Source organism: Filicampus tigris, chromosome 20 (genome assembly GCF_054856515.1).
Source record: "Filicampus tigris isolate MCC_2025a chromosome 20, RoL_Ftig_1.0, whole genome shotgun sequence".
Lineage (NCBI taxonomy): Eukaryota > Metazoa > Chordata > Actinopteri > Syngnathiformes > Syngnathidae > Filicampus > Filicampus tigris.
The window spans coordinates 8,914,080-8,934,675 of NC_141236.1; the positions used below are offsets into that span (position 1 = coordinate 8,914,080).

The 20,596-nt window shown below is 41.2% G+C and overlaps 3 protein-coding genes across 3 annotated transcripts in view; 1 reads left to right on the plus strand and 2 right to left on the minus strand.

Annotated features, from left to right (window-relative positions):
* LOC147128181 (uncharacterized) overlaps positions 1-20,596 on the plus strand; it is a 192,689-nt gene that overhangs the window by 153,908 nt on the left and 18,185 nt on the right. Inside the window, exons 8-9 of the mRNA XM_086019310.1 lie at positions 5,797-6,023; positions 7,335-7,411. Coding sequence (XP_085875436.1) covers positions 5,797-5,921 — 125 coding nt within the window. The 3' untranslated portion in view covers positions 5,922-6,023; positions 7,335-7,411. The remainder of the gene's footprint in view (positions 1-5,796; positions 6,024-7,334; positions 7,412-20,596) is intronic.
* Positions 37-4,507, minus strand: vrtn (vertebrae development associated). The gene is made up of 3 exons (XM_086019306.1): positions 4,358-4,507; positions 2,416-2,729; positions 37-2,224 (listed from the first exon to the last, which is right to left on the minus strand). Exons 2-3 carry the CDS (start codon positions 2,725-2,727, stop codon positions 530-532), a joined length of 2,007 nt encoding a protein of 668 aa, XP_085875432.1. The 5' UTR covers positions 2,728-2,729; positions 4,358-4,507; the 3' UTR covers positions 37-529.
* Positions 7,958-10,814, minus strand: LOC147128186 (uncharacterized). The gene is made up of 7 exons (XM_086019307.1): positions 10,731-10,814; positions 10,286-10,543; positions 9,316-9,612; positions 9,185-9,244; positions 8,997-9,101; positions 8,394-8,434; positions 7,958-8,329 (listed from the first exon to the last, which is right to left on the minus strand). Exons 1-7 carry the CDS (start codon positions 10,780-10,782, stop codon positions 8,222-8,224), a joined length of 921 nt encoding a protein of 306 aa, XP_085875433.1. The 5' UTR covers positions 10,783-10,814; the 3' UTR covers positions 7,958-8,221.

Here is a 20,596-nt window from a genome sequence, read left to right on the forward strand (position 1 = left end):
TTATTTTTAAAGCTGACAGCGGAGTTTGTGAATACATACAACACCCCTGTGGCACTTTTTATTTTTACACAAGGTGAGTACAAATGTAACACTGGACCTACAAAAAAGTAGCTTATGAGAGGCAACCGGCAATAGGTAGTCTTGAAATGAGCAGTAGAAAAAATACATTTTGTTTGGATTCAAGCGTCTTCAGAATAACCACGAAGGTGCATTTGATCAAATTGGTACATTCACAGTGTGTTCTTTGGTGCAAGTCGCTATAGTGTTGATTACTAAGCCAAAAAAAGATTTTTAAAAAATTAGGTGAATTAAAAAAAAACTGAAACAACAACCCTGGCTCATGCAAGCACAAACAGTCAACATCATATGCAAAAAGCATACAATAATTAAAGGTAAAGGGTGCTCGGTACGATGCTTAGCAGGGAGTCCAAGCTTTGAACTGCCTTTTGCCTGTAGGGCCTCAACACGCCCGCGTCTCAGTCACAGTGTTACACGTGCAAATTTTCCGAATGCGAAGCCGCGAGAGGCTTCAGCCATGAACCAGCGACACCCCGTGGTGAAGAGCTCGCTTCCACATGTAGTAGGTGGAGCGCGGGGTGAAGGGAAAATGGGATCGGAACTCCTTGAACGTGGGGAAAGACTTTTCCTCGAAGCGCGTCTGCAGAAACAGCTTGGCCTTGGCTTTAAAGTTGGCCAGAGCCACGACGTCCACAGCCAGCCTCTGCTTGTCTGGCAGGGAGGACGGCAGGTTGTGCTTGGAATGCGGGGCGGCCAAGGGAGCGGTGCCGGAGCTGCCGACGTACGGGGGGATCTCTGCAAACGGGAGCGCCTTGTGGTTATGTGCCGTGTCCATGACAGCCGCCGGCCTTTCCCCGACCTTCGAGGCGTTGACCTCAGTCACCATCCTCTTTGTGTTTCCACCCGTCCACAGCCAGAAGAAGCAGAGGGACAAAGTCGGAAATCTGAGCTTGAACTTGCTCAAGGACAATTTGGACTTCTGGACCAGCAGCTTGGCCACGTCTCGCAGTTGTTTCTTACTCATGTACGCCAGCCTGAAACTTTTGTGCCTACGCCGGCAGATCTTGGACCGTGGAGCTGCTTCCCCGATGGTCTGCATCACCGGAGAGATGCTTTTAGGACTTTGGCTCTTGTCGGCATCCGAGCTGTCTGAGCTGCTGGCTTTGTATCCTCCAATGAACAACATGGCTTCCCTCCTCCAGTTGTAGTAGGTGGACCTGGAGATGCCAGGAAAGTTGCGCTTGAAGAGCCTGAAGGGAAACGAGGCGTTGGTGGCTATGCAGTTCTGTAAGCAGCGTTTGGCCTGCTGCATGTGGGCCACACTTTGAGCCCGCTCCAGATCCAGCGGCCCCATGCTGAGGCCGAACATGCCGGCCACGCTGTCTGGTTGGTCCGACTCCTCTTGTCTGAGCTCAGGAGATGACCATGCTTCCTGCTCCGTGCTCTCGCCGGGACTTACTTCCCCCGTGGATGACGATGTGGAGAAGTTCCCGCCCGACTTGAGGAGCTCCTGCTTCCAGTTGTAGTAAGACGACCGGGAGATTTCCGGGAAGAACTCCTTGAACTGGTGCAGCGGGATGAGCTTCCCTTCCAGGTAGCACGCCTGCAGGAAGTACTTGGCCTCATAGCGGGCTGTGGACTTCTTACAGTGCTCCTGAGACTGCCTCTTCCAGCGGTAGAAGGTCCTCTTCGTGATGTTGTACTTGTCCTTCAGTGTTGGGTACGAAAACTTGGAGCCTTGGTCGAGGAGCTCCTCGCTTTTGGGACTACCCGAAGAAAAGTCGCTCACGTGGACCAGCGCCACAAAGTGATCGGGTCGGAACAAAGTCCCTGATTGCAACTCGCCGGACCACATGATGTGGAAGGTTTGCGGCTCGCACTCTTTGGGCCAGGTCCTGGGCCGGATGACTCGGTTGAAGTAGGACCGGATCTTGTGGTTGAACATGGGGTAGATGGAGTATATGTTCACCTGAAGCACAGAAGCCAACGCGTACACGTGCCACATGTTGGCATAGGAGTCGGGGAAGCACGAGGCCTTGACGTCGGCGTCGAAGATGGCCTCCAGGATGCTTGCGGACAGGTTGAGCATGGCCTCCGACTCCTTGGCGCAGAGGCTGAAGCGGACCGCCTGGAGCATCATCTTTGAGTCGATCATCCCAGACAGGTAGTACCTCTTCCACAGGACCATTTCTACAACTGTCCTTACCTAGCAGTGTAAAAATATACCATTGGAATTTTTCTATGAAGAAACATCTGTTCATTTTGAAAATCAAATGTGGCCCCTGACCAATCCTGAACCCTTCTAAACACATTTGGCTCCATACCCTTAACCTTCACACCTAAAAAGTGGTCCCGTATGCATCAAACCTGGTGAAAAAATTGCCAATGGACCCTCACCTGTAGCTCCAAGCTCAGACCACTGTTGCCCACCAGCAGCATGCTGGCTGCGTCAAACAGCAGGTTGCCCTTTCCTTTGCAGCGTAACGGCAGGAGGTCGGCAGGGGCGTCCCGCGGGTACAGGCCTTGGGCGGCGACGTCCACGCCCACCCACTCGGGGAAGTTCTGGCAGGGCAGGCGGGGCAGCGGGAAGGGAGCCAGGAGCCGGTCCACCTCCAGGGCCTTCAGGATGAGTGCGTCCAGGCCCGAGCTCTCTGTGGCCTCCTGGAGCTCTCTCAGGATGGACAGCACCGCCTCGTTTCTCTGAATCATAACTGTCAGACATCACAGAAGCAGGGACATGTTCAATTAGGTTCAGTGTTACCACGATAGATTGCTGTTCATCGTTTGCACCCCAGATATGTCTTGTATTATTTATTTATGTTTAAGGGATTGATTGGAATGTCAATTTGTTCGGGGCCCCCAATAACACACCAGCAACTTTTTTTTTTTTTTTGCACGAAAAATAGCTCTTAACACTACTGTACTCCAGCAAAATATACAGTAAACATTTAAATAGAATCAAGTAGGTTGTGCTTTGGCCACCAGGGTAGCAGTATAATACGGATATAAACAAAAAAGATGGTCACAACTGCTCACTAAACTGCAGTCATTTTATTTTCTGCAGGATAAAAAATACATTCCTCTAAGTATTATGTTTCTTGTGTTCAAATATCTGTTGTTTAAAGGGTAGTTTTGTTGGCATGTCTGTTATTTTGCATAGTGTGTTAACATTGACTTTCATAAGGAAAAGTTGTTCTTTTTGTTCAAGTATCTTTAAAAGGTGTTTGAGTTTTAATGTGTTTTGTGGGACAGTAAAAGTATATTTAAAAAAAATGGTATCTCAATATCATGAATTTTCATCTTGTAAATGGGTATGGAACACAACCAGACAAACTGGGGTTCACTTATAAAACCATATTTGGTCACTAATAATTGTTTTAAGTGGTCTTATTCAACGAGGTTCCATACAAAAAGCTACATTACTACGAGTGTATCATCTTGTTCATCAAGTTTCCTGTTAAAATTTTAATTTAAAAAAAACCAAAACGCAGTGGTCATTTTGCCGTGACCGGCAATTCGCCGCCTACTTGTGATGGAGTTGGAGTCGCTCTGGGTTGTCTTACTGGTGTAAGAAGCAACGCAGAAACTGGTGAATGTACAATACCTGATAAGCCGGTCCCGAGGGTCATGGTTATGGTTAGACTGCTAATGCCGGTAACAGTCTATTTTCTGTGAATTGAAAATGTCATGAAAAGAGACCGAAGGGGGTGAAGCGAGGCAGGAACCACGCAAAGTGCACGATTCACAGCAATATAACCGATTCCCGGCAGGCTCCACATAACGGTAAAATAACTAATTCACGGCCATCCTACTGCAATTACGGCCGATTCACGCCACGGCAGGCCTCGCTCGGGCGATTGACCAATCAGCGCCGTTCACGGCAAAATTTAAATTGTTTAGGCGTTCATTGTCAGGTTCCATACAAAGAGCTAAATTACGTATTTTGTATCTTCTGTTTCATTCAATGTACAATTAATTTCCGATGTATACGTTTTACAACGACGTTTTTAAGGACTATTAGTTTGAATCAACATACCCATGTTGATTAAAAAATGGCAAAGTAATACCATATTATATTGTCTCACATTCGAAATGGGTGCTGCACAATAATGTATAAGGCAGTAGAATCAGGACTGCTCTCACCGCACACAATTAAAAACGTGACAAATAAGTAATGCGCGCACGAATGCAACTCGTGCTGATGTGTAGATCGCCACTCAAGCTCGTCGTTCGTTTTGCAAACTTTGACGAACTAAAAACAAACAAAAGCGGTCCGGAAGCTTTGAAAGCAACAACGGCAAACATTTCACGCGCGCAAGCAGAGTGCAAACCAACTAACCTGCGGTCTTGCAGTGATGAGTTCACGTCGCGGAGGAAGGGAAACGCTTTCTTGAGAGTTGCTCGGCTCTCCTGGAGGACTTCCAAAAAGTCTGCTCCCGCTGCCTCGTCCTCACTCCATCGCGTACGTCAAAGGTGACAATGACGCGCAGCCAAGAAACCTCCTCAGGAAATTGTCCATCGGGAAAGAAAGTGCTCCTCCTTCCTCTTTCCTCCTCCTCCTCCTCCTCCTCCTCCACGGTGGTGCAGTCAGGGTCAACTTCAATGTGAAGTGTTAACAAAAGGACAGCCCCAGTGGGAGACTTTGAATTTGAGGAACGTGTTATTTTGTCAACAGTTCAAGGTTATTTGTCAACTGTGCTTGGAATTAAGATGCAATTTGTTACCCATACTCAGTACATACTTGAATGTGTGTTACAGCTCTTCAATGGTGCTTTGTTTTTGAGATTTTGTTAAGTGTACTGTAGTAAAAAAACAACCAAAAAAATAACTTATTATTACTTATGATCCAGCTCTCAACATAAATTTAAAATCCTAACAGACGGATTAATTCACTGTCATATCTATTTTATTTTTATGGTTCAACACATTAGAATGTACATTTAATAGTTATTTAAACCATACATCCTACGGCTTGACCAAAATCATTTTTTAAAGGCCAGTTACGATATTTGGCAGAATAAAGTTCTAATAACTGATTAATCGTGCGATTAATTAAAACATTATATGATTAATAAAATAATTTTTGGGTGGTCCCTTAATGCTTACAACAATAAAAATATGAATTACAAGGAGGACATTTGACAGTTTATTTATTCATCTAATTTCACGACAGAGAAAAATCAATAATCATAAGTTATTGTTTTTTTATTGGGGGGGATGTCATGTTGTCTTTGTCATAAATCTGCCGGCAAATTAATCGGATTAAAACCCCATATATACATAATACATAATTTTACTTGATTTCTAATTGTATTTTTTAGAATACATAATGTACTATTAAACTTCAGTACAATGGTGCTTACGGGTTTAATTTCTTCCGTTTGTAACTCAAAACAGTCGTACCTGAAATGATCTTTTCCACTTCAAACAAATGTTTTGCAATTTATTTTTATAAGGAAAATTGTGCGTTCATTTTACTTTATGAGATAAATATAGTAGTAACATATACCGGTAAAAGATGGAAGACTTTGTGCAAGATGATTAAGTACCTAACTGACGATCAAAAGTGGATCAATCACCCTCAGCTGACTTTATAATAGCACAAAAGGAGGTGCATGTCTGTGAAGTTATTTTGGTGCTTTTTAGTGCTTGCACACAGTCGAGCGCGAGTCCCGTTTGTGGATTGGAGCGGCCAATGTTCAGACTGGGCGTGGAGCTTGGCCTCCACTTTTTTAACACCTCTCCCCTCTCTCTCCCCCTGTCTTCTGTCTTTTGCAGGATTTCAGTCATCAAGGTCCTTTTGTTCCACGCACATCCCCCCCACCCCCCCACCCCCCCGACCCCCCAGCTCACTCACACGCGCACACACACAGCAGGGGACAGCAGCATTTGGCCCCCGCTGACGCATCAGACAAACTGGTGCCTGGCTCGGACGGGCTTCACGGCTTTGACCTTATCAGCTGATTGTGTGACACACCTAGCACGCACGCATGCACAGTGCACGGGTGAGTAAATAATATGTGTAACATTTTCCATGGTTGAATGGTTGCAGAGTGTGTCGGAAGCTGCGGTCCGTTTTCTACGCGGCGCTCGCTAAACGTTTTGAAACGGTGGTGAAATGGTTGCGTAAGGCAAGGACACACGAGAAGTGCATCAGTTGGAGGTTTTGAAAGAGTCGCTCTGTTCCTTCGAGCAGTTCTTCATGACCTCTGCCAAGGAAGGTTTTGTTTAGGGTAGCAGGATTTTGCAACCACCCCCGCAATAATTACATTCAAACACACCCAAGGCATGTTTTTAATAGCATTTAAAGGACTTCACATGTTTTTAAGGTATTTAAAACATTACCAACTCATGTATTGAGAAAGAGAGACCAATGAATGACCCCAAAAATATTGTACGAAAGGTATGAAAAATAGAGAACAACTTTAATCAATTTTAAAAACTGAGCGATATACTGTAGCTGGACCGTGGAAAACTGAACGACGATATAGTGCGGGCTGACTGTGCTTTCGTACTTTAGATCATATTCAGTTGAAACAGTTATTTGCAGTAGCGTTTTAACATTGTAATTTAAATTTGTAAGCAAAATAAGCTTTCCTCACATATTTGTAAGGCATGGCAGCTTTATTTATATGGTTCATTTCATACACCAGGTAACTCAATGTGCTTCACATAATTAAAATGACAACATTTAAAAGCATTTACAAGCAAAATGATTAACATTTAAAATAAAAAATATAGGTATAAAGTAGCTTACTAAAATTACTAAAAGAACGTACAGTGCAAGAATAAGATTTGGGGAAAAATTCTTTTTTAGAAGTGCCTTCAAAGACCTTAATCATAGGTATGGAAAAAAAAAAGTTTTAACCTGGATTTAAACGCATTTACTCTTTTGATAAATTACAACACTTTTGTTGGCTTGGTTAACATTTTGAAAAATATTTGCATTATTATATTTTATATCATTTTATTTGTCAGTGTAATGATCTAAAATAATATTATCTACGTTTGTACATTATTATATTTTCATTGAAAAAAAAAATTGGGCTTGTTTATTAATAAAAATCTTTTGCCAGATTAGTTGCTTCAATTCAATGGACATTGTGCTGCTTCTTCTGTTGTGTGCTCCTTGGCCACCAATATAATTCAGACATAGTCATGTTTCAATGAGTATACCGCTCCAAAACTGCTATTCTTTAGCCCGTCTATGGCATTTTGTGTTGTTTGTTAGCAATATGCGAAGAGAATGCAAAGTTGTCTTCTTGTTTGTAGTACATAAAGTGCAACTCCTCTCTGTTTTATGTTTATCTTGACAGGAAACTTCAACTTGGAGTGGAATGAACAGCTTGGAGCCTCTTTTTTTTGGAAGATCTGGCAAACCCGTTGGTGTGAGGTGAGTCCAGTTTTAGTCCAACGCGTATATTCATGCAATGTGGTGCTCATACCAAAAAGAAAGAAAGGAGCCACAGTCAACTTAATCTTCTACAAGTTTCTCTTTCTACAAACATTTCTGTCTTCACTTATCTATTCAACCCCCTCACTCTCCTCTCACTGTCACACAGACACACACACACGCACACACACACACACACAGACACACCACTCTTAGGTGTGGAGATGCACTGTGAACAGCACAGGAGTGGGCTGACTAAAAAGTATTTAAAATGCAAATAGAGCAACGCTGGGACCGGCTCCGGCAGTCTCTCGCCTGCTGAGACTGTGTGTTACAGTGTATGCGTGTATGGCTGTGCAGGTGTGACCTGGCGTGTGTGTCAGGAGTGTGGGTGGGGGTGTGTGTGTGTGTGTGTGTATGTGTATACGCAAATGCAAGCTAAAGTTAAGTCAAGAAAGGAGGAAAAAAAAATTCTAATAATTTTAGAAGATTTTTCTTTTCAAGAATCCATTTGTTATCAGAAACAAACGTCGTGACTTCAACAGAGAGTTTTTAAGTCTCAATTTTAATTTTAGAAAAAAAAAAAACAAGAACATAATGTTCACAATACTGTACTGTAGGGAGAAAGAAGAAATCAGGAACTCATTCTTTTCTTTTTACGTTGAAAAAGGGGAAGTGATATCTATTGAGGTAGACTATTCTAAAACGTAAGATAGCAATATTTAAGCTTAGCTGACACATAAAAACATTCCAAAATATGATTAATTCATACTGAAATAATACTATATGCACATGAACACGCATGAAGGACTACCGGTAGCGAATGCAGGCATATTCCGTATCTTGGCCCTGGGAGAAAGACGCGCTTTCTGTACCAACGGGGAGGATGACATCCGCATAAATGACGTCATCTGCCACCTGTGGAGACACAAAACTTTGTTATTGTGCTCCCACTTAAAACCACATTAAAGTGTTAACTTACATGGTTGTGAATAGCTGTCGGACAGGCGGCTTCGGGCAGGTCTGAAATGATCATTTGCATAATGTCACACAAAAAAATATTTGTGTCATGTCCGACTACAACCTACACTGTACCGTTTTTGTTCCGTGTTAGTACCTATTCTAATATTTTGAAATGTATTTGACATGTCAATCAACAACTACAAAATGATGACAAAACATCAAAGTATCATTGCCATCCAATAAACAGAATGCATACACCTATATATATAAGTGTGTGTAATCAAATTTTATGTATATGGCACTTTTCACACATAGAAATGCAACTCAAAGTCCTGTGCAATAAAAACATCAAAATACAACATAAAGAAGCCTCCAGGAGGACGCCCGCCGCAGGAAGGAGAGCCACACCTCCCGGCGTGGTGGGAGGTGCCCTAATATCAGGGCTTTACTTTCTTACCCGCCCAAAAAAGTAAGAAAAACAAATTAAAACGAACTGAATTTTAAAAATACACAAGTCAAAACGAAATAAAAAATGAACTTGAATGAAAAATCCCAAACTATTGCAACCCTGGCCCTTTGTTGCTGATTCTTATATATATATAAATCCCCAGTTACTACTTACTCGCTGCCTTTCGGCGCCTGACCATGACAAACATGGCAGCCAAGGCGGTCAACGTGGCGCACGCCAACACCGCCACCACCACACTGACTTGGTAGTGGCTATTGCCTGAAAACACAACACAAATGTTAATTCTCTGGCATAATAGTAATTAAAAAAAAAAAAAAAGTTGAGTGGACTTAGTACCATACCTTGAGGTTCTGGTCCTTCTAAATTGAAGCCTCCTCTTCCCTTTCCCTTCCCTTTTGGAACTAAATAGGCAAAATGATGTTATTATTTTTGTTTAAAAGTAATTATAGCTCCATTAGTATTTGGTCCACACCTGGTACTTGCACTCGCATCTCCGCCGAAATCCAGAAGTTTCGTCCCACTTTAGCGTGGCACCTGAACTCCTCGCTTCCGGGAGCTTTCAAGGTGACGGTCAAGGTGACATCGCACGGTGATTTTCGCGTTATGCGATAGCTCAAGTTGTTGCGGACCTCCCGGCCGGCGCGGTCCACCCACGTCAAACGGACTTCAGACTGTCGCGGTTTGGAGCAACGGCCCAGCGTTAAAAAGGACAGCAGGGTGCACTGGAAAGATACGTCAAAGCCCGGCGCCACTTTGAACTCGGGAACTTCTAAAGAAACCACAGAAGAAGACCATTCCGTTGCTCTCGATGCCAGTCATGTGGCCACCTCATTTTCCAAAATTGGGAGGTTTTTTTTCCTGTTATGGGACTTTTTAACACATCATTGAAGAACTTTATTCTTGTAAAATTGTGATTTTATATTAGCCTTGCGAAATGTCATGATTTTGGTAATAACCTTTTTCACATTACACTTTTTTTTGTGTCATAAATTCAGACTTTTCTCTGGAAAGTCTACAACTTTATCTATGAGAAACTTAACATTTGTTTTAACATTCAGGCTTTATGTCATATTGCAGCTCTTCTAAAATTGTTCTTTTACAACTTTTGTCTTGTGCAATTACGAACAGCGTTACAAAACAAAACAAAATGTTTAATTCTCCCAAAATATTTAATGTTTCTTTAAAAACTCATCGTCATCATGCTCAAAAAATTCTTGACTTTTTTTCTGTAGAATATCATTGCTGTCCTGTGAAAAACACTTATGACCAATTTTTGAAAAAAAAAAAAAAAAAAAGCACATTAAGGCAATGTCTGTAACGCGGAAACACCATTCACGTAAAAATAAGAAAATTGAAAAAAAGTGTTTTTCACAGGACAGCGACGATATACAACTTTATCTAAAGAAATATAATATATATCCAGGCATTGCGGCTTTACTGACCGTTTTGAGGTGTGAAGGCATCATCTGTTATTTTGCAGTAATGAAGTCCAATGTTGTCTTCCGTCAGACGTTGGAGCTGCTCCGTGCATTTTAAGCCCTGATCGTCTACTGCTCCGGAATGCATCATCTCTCCGTTACTTATTATCACCACGTCGATGCTTTCAGTTTTCGGGGTAAATCTCCAAATATGATAGCACACCGAATTGGCACATGGAAACCTGAGCTCCAAACCGACTGTGTCACTGTCACCATTGATGCCTGCATGAGAAAGTTGGGTCAATAGTACTTCAATAGAAGACTTTTGGTGATCTATCTATCTATCTATCTATCTATCTATCTATCTATCTATCTATCTATCCATCTATCCATCTATCCATCTATCCATCTATCCATCTAATTTTATCTCATCTATACACACACACACACACACACACACACATCTTACCTAAAATGATGAGAGGAATTACGAGCAGCCTCATGATTAAGCACTCAAGCATCCTGAGTGTGTGCTCAAGTGTCAAAATCCTCGCCAGAGTCATTCTGCCGTACTTCCTGCCTTTGCATGCAACTTCCTTACCTAACTGTCGGGGAGGGCAGATTTTGTGATGTCATTCAATACTTTTAATGCAGCAGGAGTCAACATATTTGGTTAACCGGATGATTATATTATATTATATATGATGTTGGATATACATTCCACAGTGGTGCCTTGAGATTCAAGTTTGAGGGAGTCCGTGACCATGCTAGTATCTCAAAACGTCAGTCTACGGTATAACAAAACAACTTTGCCCATTGAAATGGCTAATAATACTGCAAAGCTAAATTTGGCCAGTAGATGGCAGTGACACACCTTTTACTTTTCTATCAAAGATTATTGAGCTCATGTACAGTATAAACAAAACAACTGTCTGTCTTGGGGGAAAACATGACTTTATGACTTTAACAAAAAATACAGTACATCACTGGAAATAGGGGGCTCAAATTCTGAGGGGCATATTTTAAAAAACAACTTTTTCTCAAAAAAAGAAAAAAAAAACCCTGATCATTGGTCCCCAAAGGTTCATAATTGGTCCACCATTAATTTCTCACAAATACATATTTATTTATGAATAGCAACTAATTGTTTCACTTTATTACAAACAATGCATGTGTGCATACACACACAGTGTAATTGTGTGTGTATGTCTGTACACACACACACAGAGCTGGGCGTCGCCTAACCGTCACAAAGTTCCCGTCTGCATATTTAGCCGACCCACGTGTTATGGTATGTATGTATATACATATATAGGGGAACCCGCAATGGAGTTCCCCTATATCAAATTAGAGGCACAAGAAGCGGGCAGATATTTTTTTCCCCCACAGATCACATTTATTATGTACTACTGTGAAGTCATAATGATAAAAAATATTGTTTTTTTTGGGGGGGGGGGGGGGGGGGGGCAAACTCCCCCTTTCAATAGTCTGAGAAGAGAAGGGAGGTAGTTTTTAACAGAAGGGTGTAACCACGGATGGCTAGGTCTTTGCAGTTATGCAACACTTAAGGATGTCCTCCAGACAGAAGTGTAATAAAACACTGCTGACTTTGGGGTCACTGAGGTTTAATGCTGGAATGGTTTTTCCTGACAAATTCTGCTCATTTCGGGACTGTATGCATTCATTACACCGACTTTAATTGAGCATAGTTATTGTAATTTCCCGATAATAGGCCAAACTTTAAAAGGTTACTGTACCCCTAACACTTGGACCTGTGTTTGGTACTCCAAATCGCTCTGTTTCTGTGTTATTCATTTGTCCAGTTGAGTCTGTTGGATTTGGAATGAAGACTCGTCTTAGCATTAATCAGTTGATGGATTTTTCAAGAAATCAGCAGGCGTGTCGGCGCTGCCAGCGCACGGCAGCTCTTTGGCTGGAAGCGAAGGGATTTGTCATGGGAAAGAGGCTAAAAAGAAGCGAATAGCATCTGGAGGAGACCCACATTTTCGAAGGTCAATACGGTTGCCCTTTTGAGTGCGGCAGACTTGGCTCGTTGTTAAGGAAGGACCCACCTCCTTGATGGCTACTCTTGAAAGCGCTGTCACCTAGCACCAATTGCCTCACTTGAAATTCTTTTTCCTCTTTCACTTCCGAGCGTGCTGCAAAGGTGATGGTGCCAGACAGCAGCGAGGAAAAACAAAAAAGATTTTCCACAAATGGTGTCATCCGCTTGACTAGTCTCATTATATTTGAGTCTCTCAATCAACTGTTGACTGAGCGGTAACATTTTGAAAGCTAAACTATGAATTATTCCCAACAGTCTTTTCTTTTCAGTTTGTAGTATTTGTCTTGGCTGCCAGTACTTGAATGTGCATATTCAGCCTCTGTGTGTTGCCATGTTAATGTCATCTGCCCAGGGCCGATTTTTTTTTTTAAGAGACCTCAAGTCAAGTGTACATCAAAATGACATATACTCTTAATTAATCAGCGCCACGTCACAAAGCTTTTTCGCTGAAACTCTTTCAGGTTCATGTCACAGAGTTCTCCAGGAAGAAACTAGATCTCGCTGACACCTTGGAGGAATTCCGCTAAATTTCCGTATGTTGTTGTGGATAGGACTGTATACAAATGCTACTTTTCATCCATATTTGAGTTTGCCTCCATGTGACTCATAGCCTTCATTTTGGCCCTTAAAAGGAATGATCTCACGGTCAAAGAATCTTCATCTGCACTTCAGCCAACAGTGAAGCAATGGAGGCAAGGATGCATGAGCTGACAAAGATCAGAAAATACGATACAAACGCTAATCAGAAAGCGCCTGTAAAGGGTAATATGTCACAGACGTGTTGTTTGGATTAGTAACCTCAACTACAACAATATGGAGCTTGTCAATCCGTGCTCAGTGACGCAAAGTCACTCTTGGGGAATAATGGCCATTTTCGCTTCCAAAGTGGCATGCTCACGACCCAACCGTATATTAGGAACACCTGCACTACAGTTTGACCCCCAAAGCCAACACAGTAAATAACTCGTGGTAGGCTTCACCGGTCAAACGGAAGGTTATTTCCAAAACGTGAACACTTTGCTCTTTGCTGGCTTCCACTTGACAGACTTGAAAGTGAGATCATGCTCCCAAGACCAAATGGTGCAAGAATCTTTCAAAAACGTTTCATTATTGCGGTCTGCTGTGTTTCATTGTCTGTCTAAACATATGTCCGCATGGAAAAGATGGAGCCTTAGTCAGCACGGAAAAGATGAGCGGGTCACAACAAAAAAAGGTTGCGGGAAAAAAATGGAGGTGGATTCAAGGTCACTTCTTTCAAGTGACTATAGTGGCGTCTTCCACATCGGCAAAACCCAGAGGAAGCATGGATATGGCATGCCTTTGTTTAAGGGATCAATACACACTCTGCCAGGGGATTTTTCACGCTGTGTTCCAAAACAGATGTCATATTGGCAGTGGATATTGACTCAAAACGAACGCATCAAAGGATCCTTCCCACTGTCTTAACGAATTTCACACTCTCTTAGCGACGCCATGTCCTCTTATTAGCTTCAGATCGTCCGTGTGGGCTTCTTTCTCTTTCCGTTATCTCATTGAGCTGACAGTCTGTTTGGATGGCAGTATTGTTTTGTCTGCAAGTTATACGACTGAGAAATAGCAACGACCAGCCTGGAGCATGCCGGCCAGTCGTCCAATCGCGCAGGTGCTTGCGGTTCATGCCGGGAAATGTGCATTTTGTATAGATTGCAATGAAGTCTGATATTGAAAGAAGCCTGTATTGGCATTGCATGCCCATGCAATGAGAATGTGAGAGCATTGAAATCAAGCAACAGCCCCTACATGGTGTTGATTGCCAGGATATGCCGTGTTGCGTATGAACAACCATACCAAGTTGTGCTAAATGAATGGAGGAATTGCTTCTATGAGGACTGTGACTCTATCTTGAGCTTCCAAAAAAATATCTGGGGATTTTTCATTCATTTTGGTTTTTAATTTAGTTATAGTTTTATTTTTATTTTTTTAAATACAGGGTAAAATACAGCATAAGCACTACAATAAAAAAACATGCCATTTTTTTTTCAGGTTATTTAAAACAAATTTCACTTTTTGTTTCTTTAAGGATGTTTAAAAACTAATACTATCCACTTAGAACTTTGGAAGTTTTTTTAAAGCACAAATGCATTTTGTAGACACCCCGTCAGTATTGTGTGTGTGGTGCGAGTGCGTTGCTTCAGCAGTTTGCTCTCGCACTGATCTCAAACAGGAGCAGCGGTTGCTGGAAAACAGTCCAGTTATGAATATGATCTTGTTTAACATCTCATCAAATCCCCGTGAGGACACTGACGTGATTCGACATATTCAGGGGCTCCACGTGAGTGACCTCATCCTCACCAGTCACGCTGCAGAGGTCATGAGAAGCACAAACATGATGCAAAGCAGCAGATCACAAAACATTAGGCGCGAGTGAATTAACACGAGTGCTGCTTCAAATCAGCGTTCCTCGTTGGAGCACACAGACGGCTCCCGTTGCTATTGGACTTTTCCTTCCCCGCCTGTGGACTGTGGCCAGTCCGCATTAAGAAAAGCAGGCAGCATATCCTGTCGCCACAATTGAGGTTACTTTTCAACACACCCACTTAAGGTCCAGATTCCAGAAGTATATAGACAGTGAGAGAGATTTTATCGTTTTGCCTTTTGACACCGCCGAACGGAAAACAGGAGGTGTTTCAAGGTCGGCCTCATTATTGCTGAACAGATGAGAACGAGATTATTAAATGACAACTACATTGGTGGCAGAGGATGATGTTACACAAACGCGGGTGTGTTTACAGGAGTGGGTTTCGTTTTGGAATAAAAGACTTACCGTATTTTCCGGACGATAAGTTGCCCCGGAGTACAAGTCGCACCAGCCATAAAATGCATAATAAAGAAGGGGAAAAAAAACACCAAGTCGCACTGGAGTATAAGTCGCAGTTTTTGGGGGAAATGAAAAAGACATGTTATTTAAATTGTATTTTAAATAGTCATTTAAAAATAGAGTAGAGGCAACAACAGGCTGAACAGTATGCTTACGTTACTTAATTAAAATCGTATGTCAATGTAGTCAAGATTTAACATGGTTGCTGTTACAGTATGTCTCGTGTGCACTAGTGCTCTATATTGTGTGTGCGTAGTCTATTTGCAGACATGTGATGGGCCCTCTGCGGCCACAGAAGGAAGTGCTTGTGTTTCTGTCTGACCCACATCTGTCACCCTGTCGCTGCGTGTAAGTAAATGCCAGCGCTATTTAAATGATAAAAATTGCCATCGCCGACCACAAGCATAAAGGCTGATTACTGTCTGTGCTCCAAAGTCACTCCCTGGAAATCCAGAACGGCTCTTTGTTTTGTTTGGCTTTTCTGCATGAGTTTGCTGCCCTAAAGACATTTCATGACTGAAGCCGTTAAGGATGACAAATGATCATTTTCAGCGACGGCTCATTCTCCATTTTTGATTTAAATTATGCGGAACACGCGACGCGTTTTTCCATTATTGTTCCGATGCCCTGTGTGATCCCCTTCACTATTAATTACTTCAACATATGGATTGAAATTCCTGCACGCTGAAATCCGAGAAGTGAATTCAACAAAAGATCCTTCATCTTTTATTATGTTTTTTTGCAGTGGAATCAACTTTCATGACATCACCTCTCTCCCTAATGCAAAATATTTTTAAAAATCATCGATACAACATGTAGTTCTGACCAACTGAAATTGACAACTGTTTTCTCAGGGCATTGAATCAATCGCAACTGGACTGCTATGTTTGTTTTAATAGAGGTTTCGCCTCTCATCCGAGAAGGCTTCATCAGTTCATGCAACAAGGTTTGGTTAGGACCGATCGGCCTGACTAGGGGTGAAAAACCCATCTACCGGTATTTATGCTCCCAAGTTGGAGGCGCGCCCCACCACCGGAAATTTTATCATTCTCTTGGGATGCAAACAACTATCGTTGGCAGAGGGTCAAATACGGTAGTTGTTGTTAGGAAACGTCCGCATTCATATTCTATTGTGTTTTAAAACACAGTCCCTCGTGAATGCAGAGGTAGCTGTCCATTTGCGTGATCCTCACTGTAACATTATTATACAAAATGCTTTTGTACAAATAAGTCACCCCACCTGTAAATGTCTTAATCCGATAGACACCTATGCAGTTCAAAAAAACACCACCTGGATCACTATGTGATGACTTGTACCCATAGTGATTGGGTCATCGCTCACAGTACAATATCAAAAAAATGTCACAATAAAAGCTTACAAGCACGACAAATTAACCGTTGTTTAAATTGGACAGGATCATTTCTATCTCTCGGGATGAATCACTTTTCCTTGGGAAAACTGCAAAAAAAAATTTGGATGAAAGCTAACGGTACTTTTCAGTGCTGACAGGATGGGAACACACTGTTTTTCTTGCTACTGTCCAGATGTATGAGATGATTGTCCTGGAAACATTGTTGCTCAATATTTCACAATTCGAGTTTATGCATGGTGGGTGCGTCAGAAGTCTGGACAGGAGAATGCACATAGGGCAATTAGCTTTTAACCTCCAAAGTTTGGAAATGTTCTTTCTAAATCAAAGGACCTAATTATCAATAACGTTTTGGTCATATCTTAAAAAAAAAAAAAAAATATATATATATATATATATATATATATATATATACTGTACCATTAGCATTATGTGTAATTTTCTATGATTTCATGCTCAATTTTGATGAGAACAAGTTGTAGATAGTGCCAAGTCTGGGCCAAAACGTTAGTGATGTTGGCTCCAACTGTGCTGATACAATATATTGAGGTGATCATGATAAAAGCACATTTGGGATGTCGGCACTTCTTGAAAAACAATATTTGACAAAGGCTGACCCACCTGCCAACCTTTTGTTTGGATTAGCCGTTGAAGCTGCTTCCCGGTTACGTGGACTTTTCTAGTGACGGACCTGATAACAATGAAGTAATAGAACGCTTTGGAAAAGGTGGCACGTAACCACAGTAGTGGATTATTAATAGGCCCTATGTGACTATAGTGAATACTTTTTGAGAATTTAAAGCATTTGGTAACGTCAAAAAGGCCCTGTCAAGTTTTGACAAATGAGTCTGAGTGATGACACGATTGTCGTAAACCCTTGTTGACAGAACCACGGGAGCAAAGCATACATGAGAGGAAGGTTTTGTGAGAAAAAACAATTGTAGCAAGCCATTATTTAGTTATAACTTGAGATTGCAATCTATTTTTCTAATTTATCTAACTAGTGAGATAGCTAACTAGCAAGCCAGCTTTGCTTTTACATACACTTTTCACACTTTAACTTCCATTGTAATGGCACTAAACCTTTAAATGAACATCGCAAAACTGATCGGATAAGATAAAATGTGTCCATTTCTATTTGCAAAGCATTATTCGAAGCTACAGTCTATCTAACAAGCCTGCTTATATGCAAACCAATGCAATAATATACACATGGCAGAGCTGTGTTTTTTTTCTGTTCCTTTATATTTAGAAACCTCATAAAATATATTCCAAGTAAAAATAACCTTGTAATTTACCTTGCTAGTGAGCTAGCCAGCCTGTTATTCTGTAAAATGTATATTTCAGACTTGGACTTCCTTATGCATAACAAGTTGCAAATAAATATTGCAAAACTATTAATCAACTTTAAAAAATACGAAAAGCCCCTTGTTAAGCATTCTTGGGTTTCTATGCAAGTCCAAAGAGTGATTTACTAGCAAGGCACATAAAGAAATTTAAACCATTTTTCAAGTATGAGATCAAAGTGGCATTTGGTAAATGATTGGGCAATTAATAATTTCCAGATTTGTATGTTTTATTGTTCTGCGAGATTTTGTTTCATCATATTTTAGACTTATGTTTTGGGTCAAGGCGGGTAAGTCTGAAACTGAAACTTTCCTAAATGAGTCCAGATGCCTTTTTGTATTCGTGCACTTTAAAGCCAACACAATAATAGTTGAGGCACACGAAAAAAATAAAAAAATAAAAATCATAAAAATGTCATAAAAGCCATTTTTGGTCTTTATTTATCCATGCAGCTCCTGTGCCAGCGGCATTCTATTGTAACCTTGTCAAAATGGGCCCTGCCATCAAATGTTAATGATGATTACACCCAAAATGTGAATGTTCATGTGTGTGGTCTGTAACATCCAGTGTACTAAATCTTTGGAAGTCTTTTGGACGATGTAACGTCCTTTGCAAGCAGCAGCCACGGATGACATTCTTCTGGGGTTGACTAAAACTGATGCGTAGTGTCAAGAGGTGACTCATGCGCTGGGATTTCTATTACAAGTTGAAATTGACAAAAGGCCTGAGTGATTTATGCGATCATTTAGCCAACAAGAGGGACGCATGTTATGTTGTTTACTACAAACAAACATTTACTGGTAGAGTTCAAATATAAAGTAAAAAAAAAAAAGAAAGGAAAAGAAACAATACGCTTATTATGGCAAATTATGGTTGACTTAAAATACTGTCCGACAAAAAGTAAAACTGAAGGAATTGTCGTCAACATTTCAATAAAAGAACTTTTTTCTGGGAATTTGTGTTTGTAAATGGGTCAAAATAACAAGTGATTAAAAATATGAATAAAAAATGCAATGTGTATACAGTAATATGCTGTTAAATATATGAATAAAATGATCATGGTTAATGTGAGTAAAATAAAATCACTTTCTTCCTATATGCAAATTGTTGCGCAATTCCACTATAAATACATGTTATTAAATATTTGTGATAATATTCTACAGGCAACATAGTTGTAATGAGGAACTTGATCTATAAGTAAAACATCCGTTGTCAAATCAGAGGCTTTAAATACATTTCCTGGCTGTATTTTTTCTTTCTCTGTCAAAAGCTTCACTGTGATGATTTAAGCTTTCTACAATGAGGTCTCAGCTTTTTCCAGGCCAAACAGTGACCCACTTACAAATATATACTTAAAAAACAAAAACAGCTTGTGTTCACACATTCTTTAATCATCTGGAATTTAAAAAAATGGTGGGGTGGAAAGGTGCTCTTGAATGCTCTACAATGATGCCAAAAAGAAGTTTTGAAAAAAAAAAATATAGCAGAGTTGCTAATGTACGAGCCACGTGTGGAAACTAAGCTTGGGCCTGGATTTAATCAAGCCAATGTGGCCTCTTGGCCTTTTTGCTGTAAAAGATGTGTGTTTTGCCGCATGCACAGACCTTGACTCTCACTGTGCCGCATGAAAACTATTGCACATGCTCCGACAGATTGTGGAAAAATGGCTGACAGCTGATGTTCTGGCGCAAACTAGTGTCAGCTTGGCTGCGTCTTTGGAGGCGATGTGCCGTGTTTGCCGGATATGGTCGCATTAATAGTATCAGATTTTGGCTGAGCTGGATCTAATCAGACGCGAATGTGGTCAGCAGCATCGGTGACGTTCACGGGCCAAACTCCTTGTCATCGCCGCATTTATTCCACGGGGACCAAGACCACCGTGATGAGATGAAAAGAAAAAAAAAAGTGGGCGTAAAGACACTTTTAGTTGGACCTAATGAGCAGATGTTCATTTTTGGCAAGATTGTCAAAATGAAGTCAAAGTGACTCAAATAACAGCTTGAAAAACACTGATCGCAGTGTTGCTTTTAAATCCGTTTTACCATAGGAAAGAACTGAAATTCAGACCGTCACCATCATAATTTAAACACACCCATGAAAAAAAAATACATCAGAATACAGTCACTTACCCTCTGATATGTGCTGTAATAGAGTGATTTTGCATTCATCCGTTGCAGCCCGTAACGCCAACTGTCCACGTAGTGTTTTATGCAACATTTGAGTGGTCTCAACATCCATTAAAATGTAATAAAAAAAAAATGTTTGCAATAAAAAAAGTAATTATTGTTAAAAGTCATGATTTAACATTCTAAATTATGATCTTTGGGAAGAAAAAAAAAAAATCCGCCGTCTCAGGCCCCAGACTGTAATCTGACATACTGTAACCACCGCGCCCGGGAAAACACAACCAATCATAGACAGAAGGTCGTGGCTGAGTAACAACCTGTTAGCGGTTTTGACAAATTGGCCCAGTATGACTACAGAAACAAGCATTCATCTCCCCTTAATTTCCCAGCGGGAGGAGTGACATTAGAGATACATTGCATCACCATTTTGGCTTTAGTTGCCGCTCATAATAAATGAGATTTATTAAATATCTTAGTGTGGTAGGGATCTTATGATGACAGGACCCTCAAGCCTCGTCTGCTCACGAGGTTACCGAATGTTGAAGATGAATGCGCCTGGTTGCTACCGCC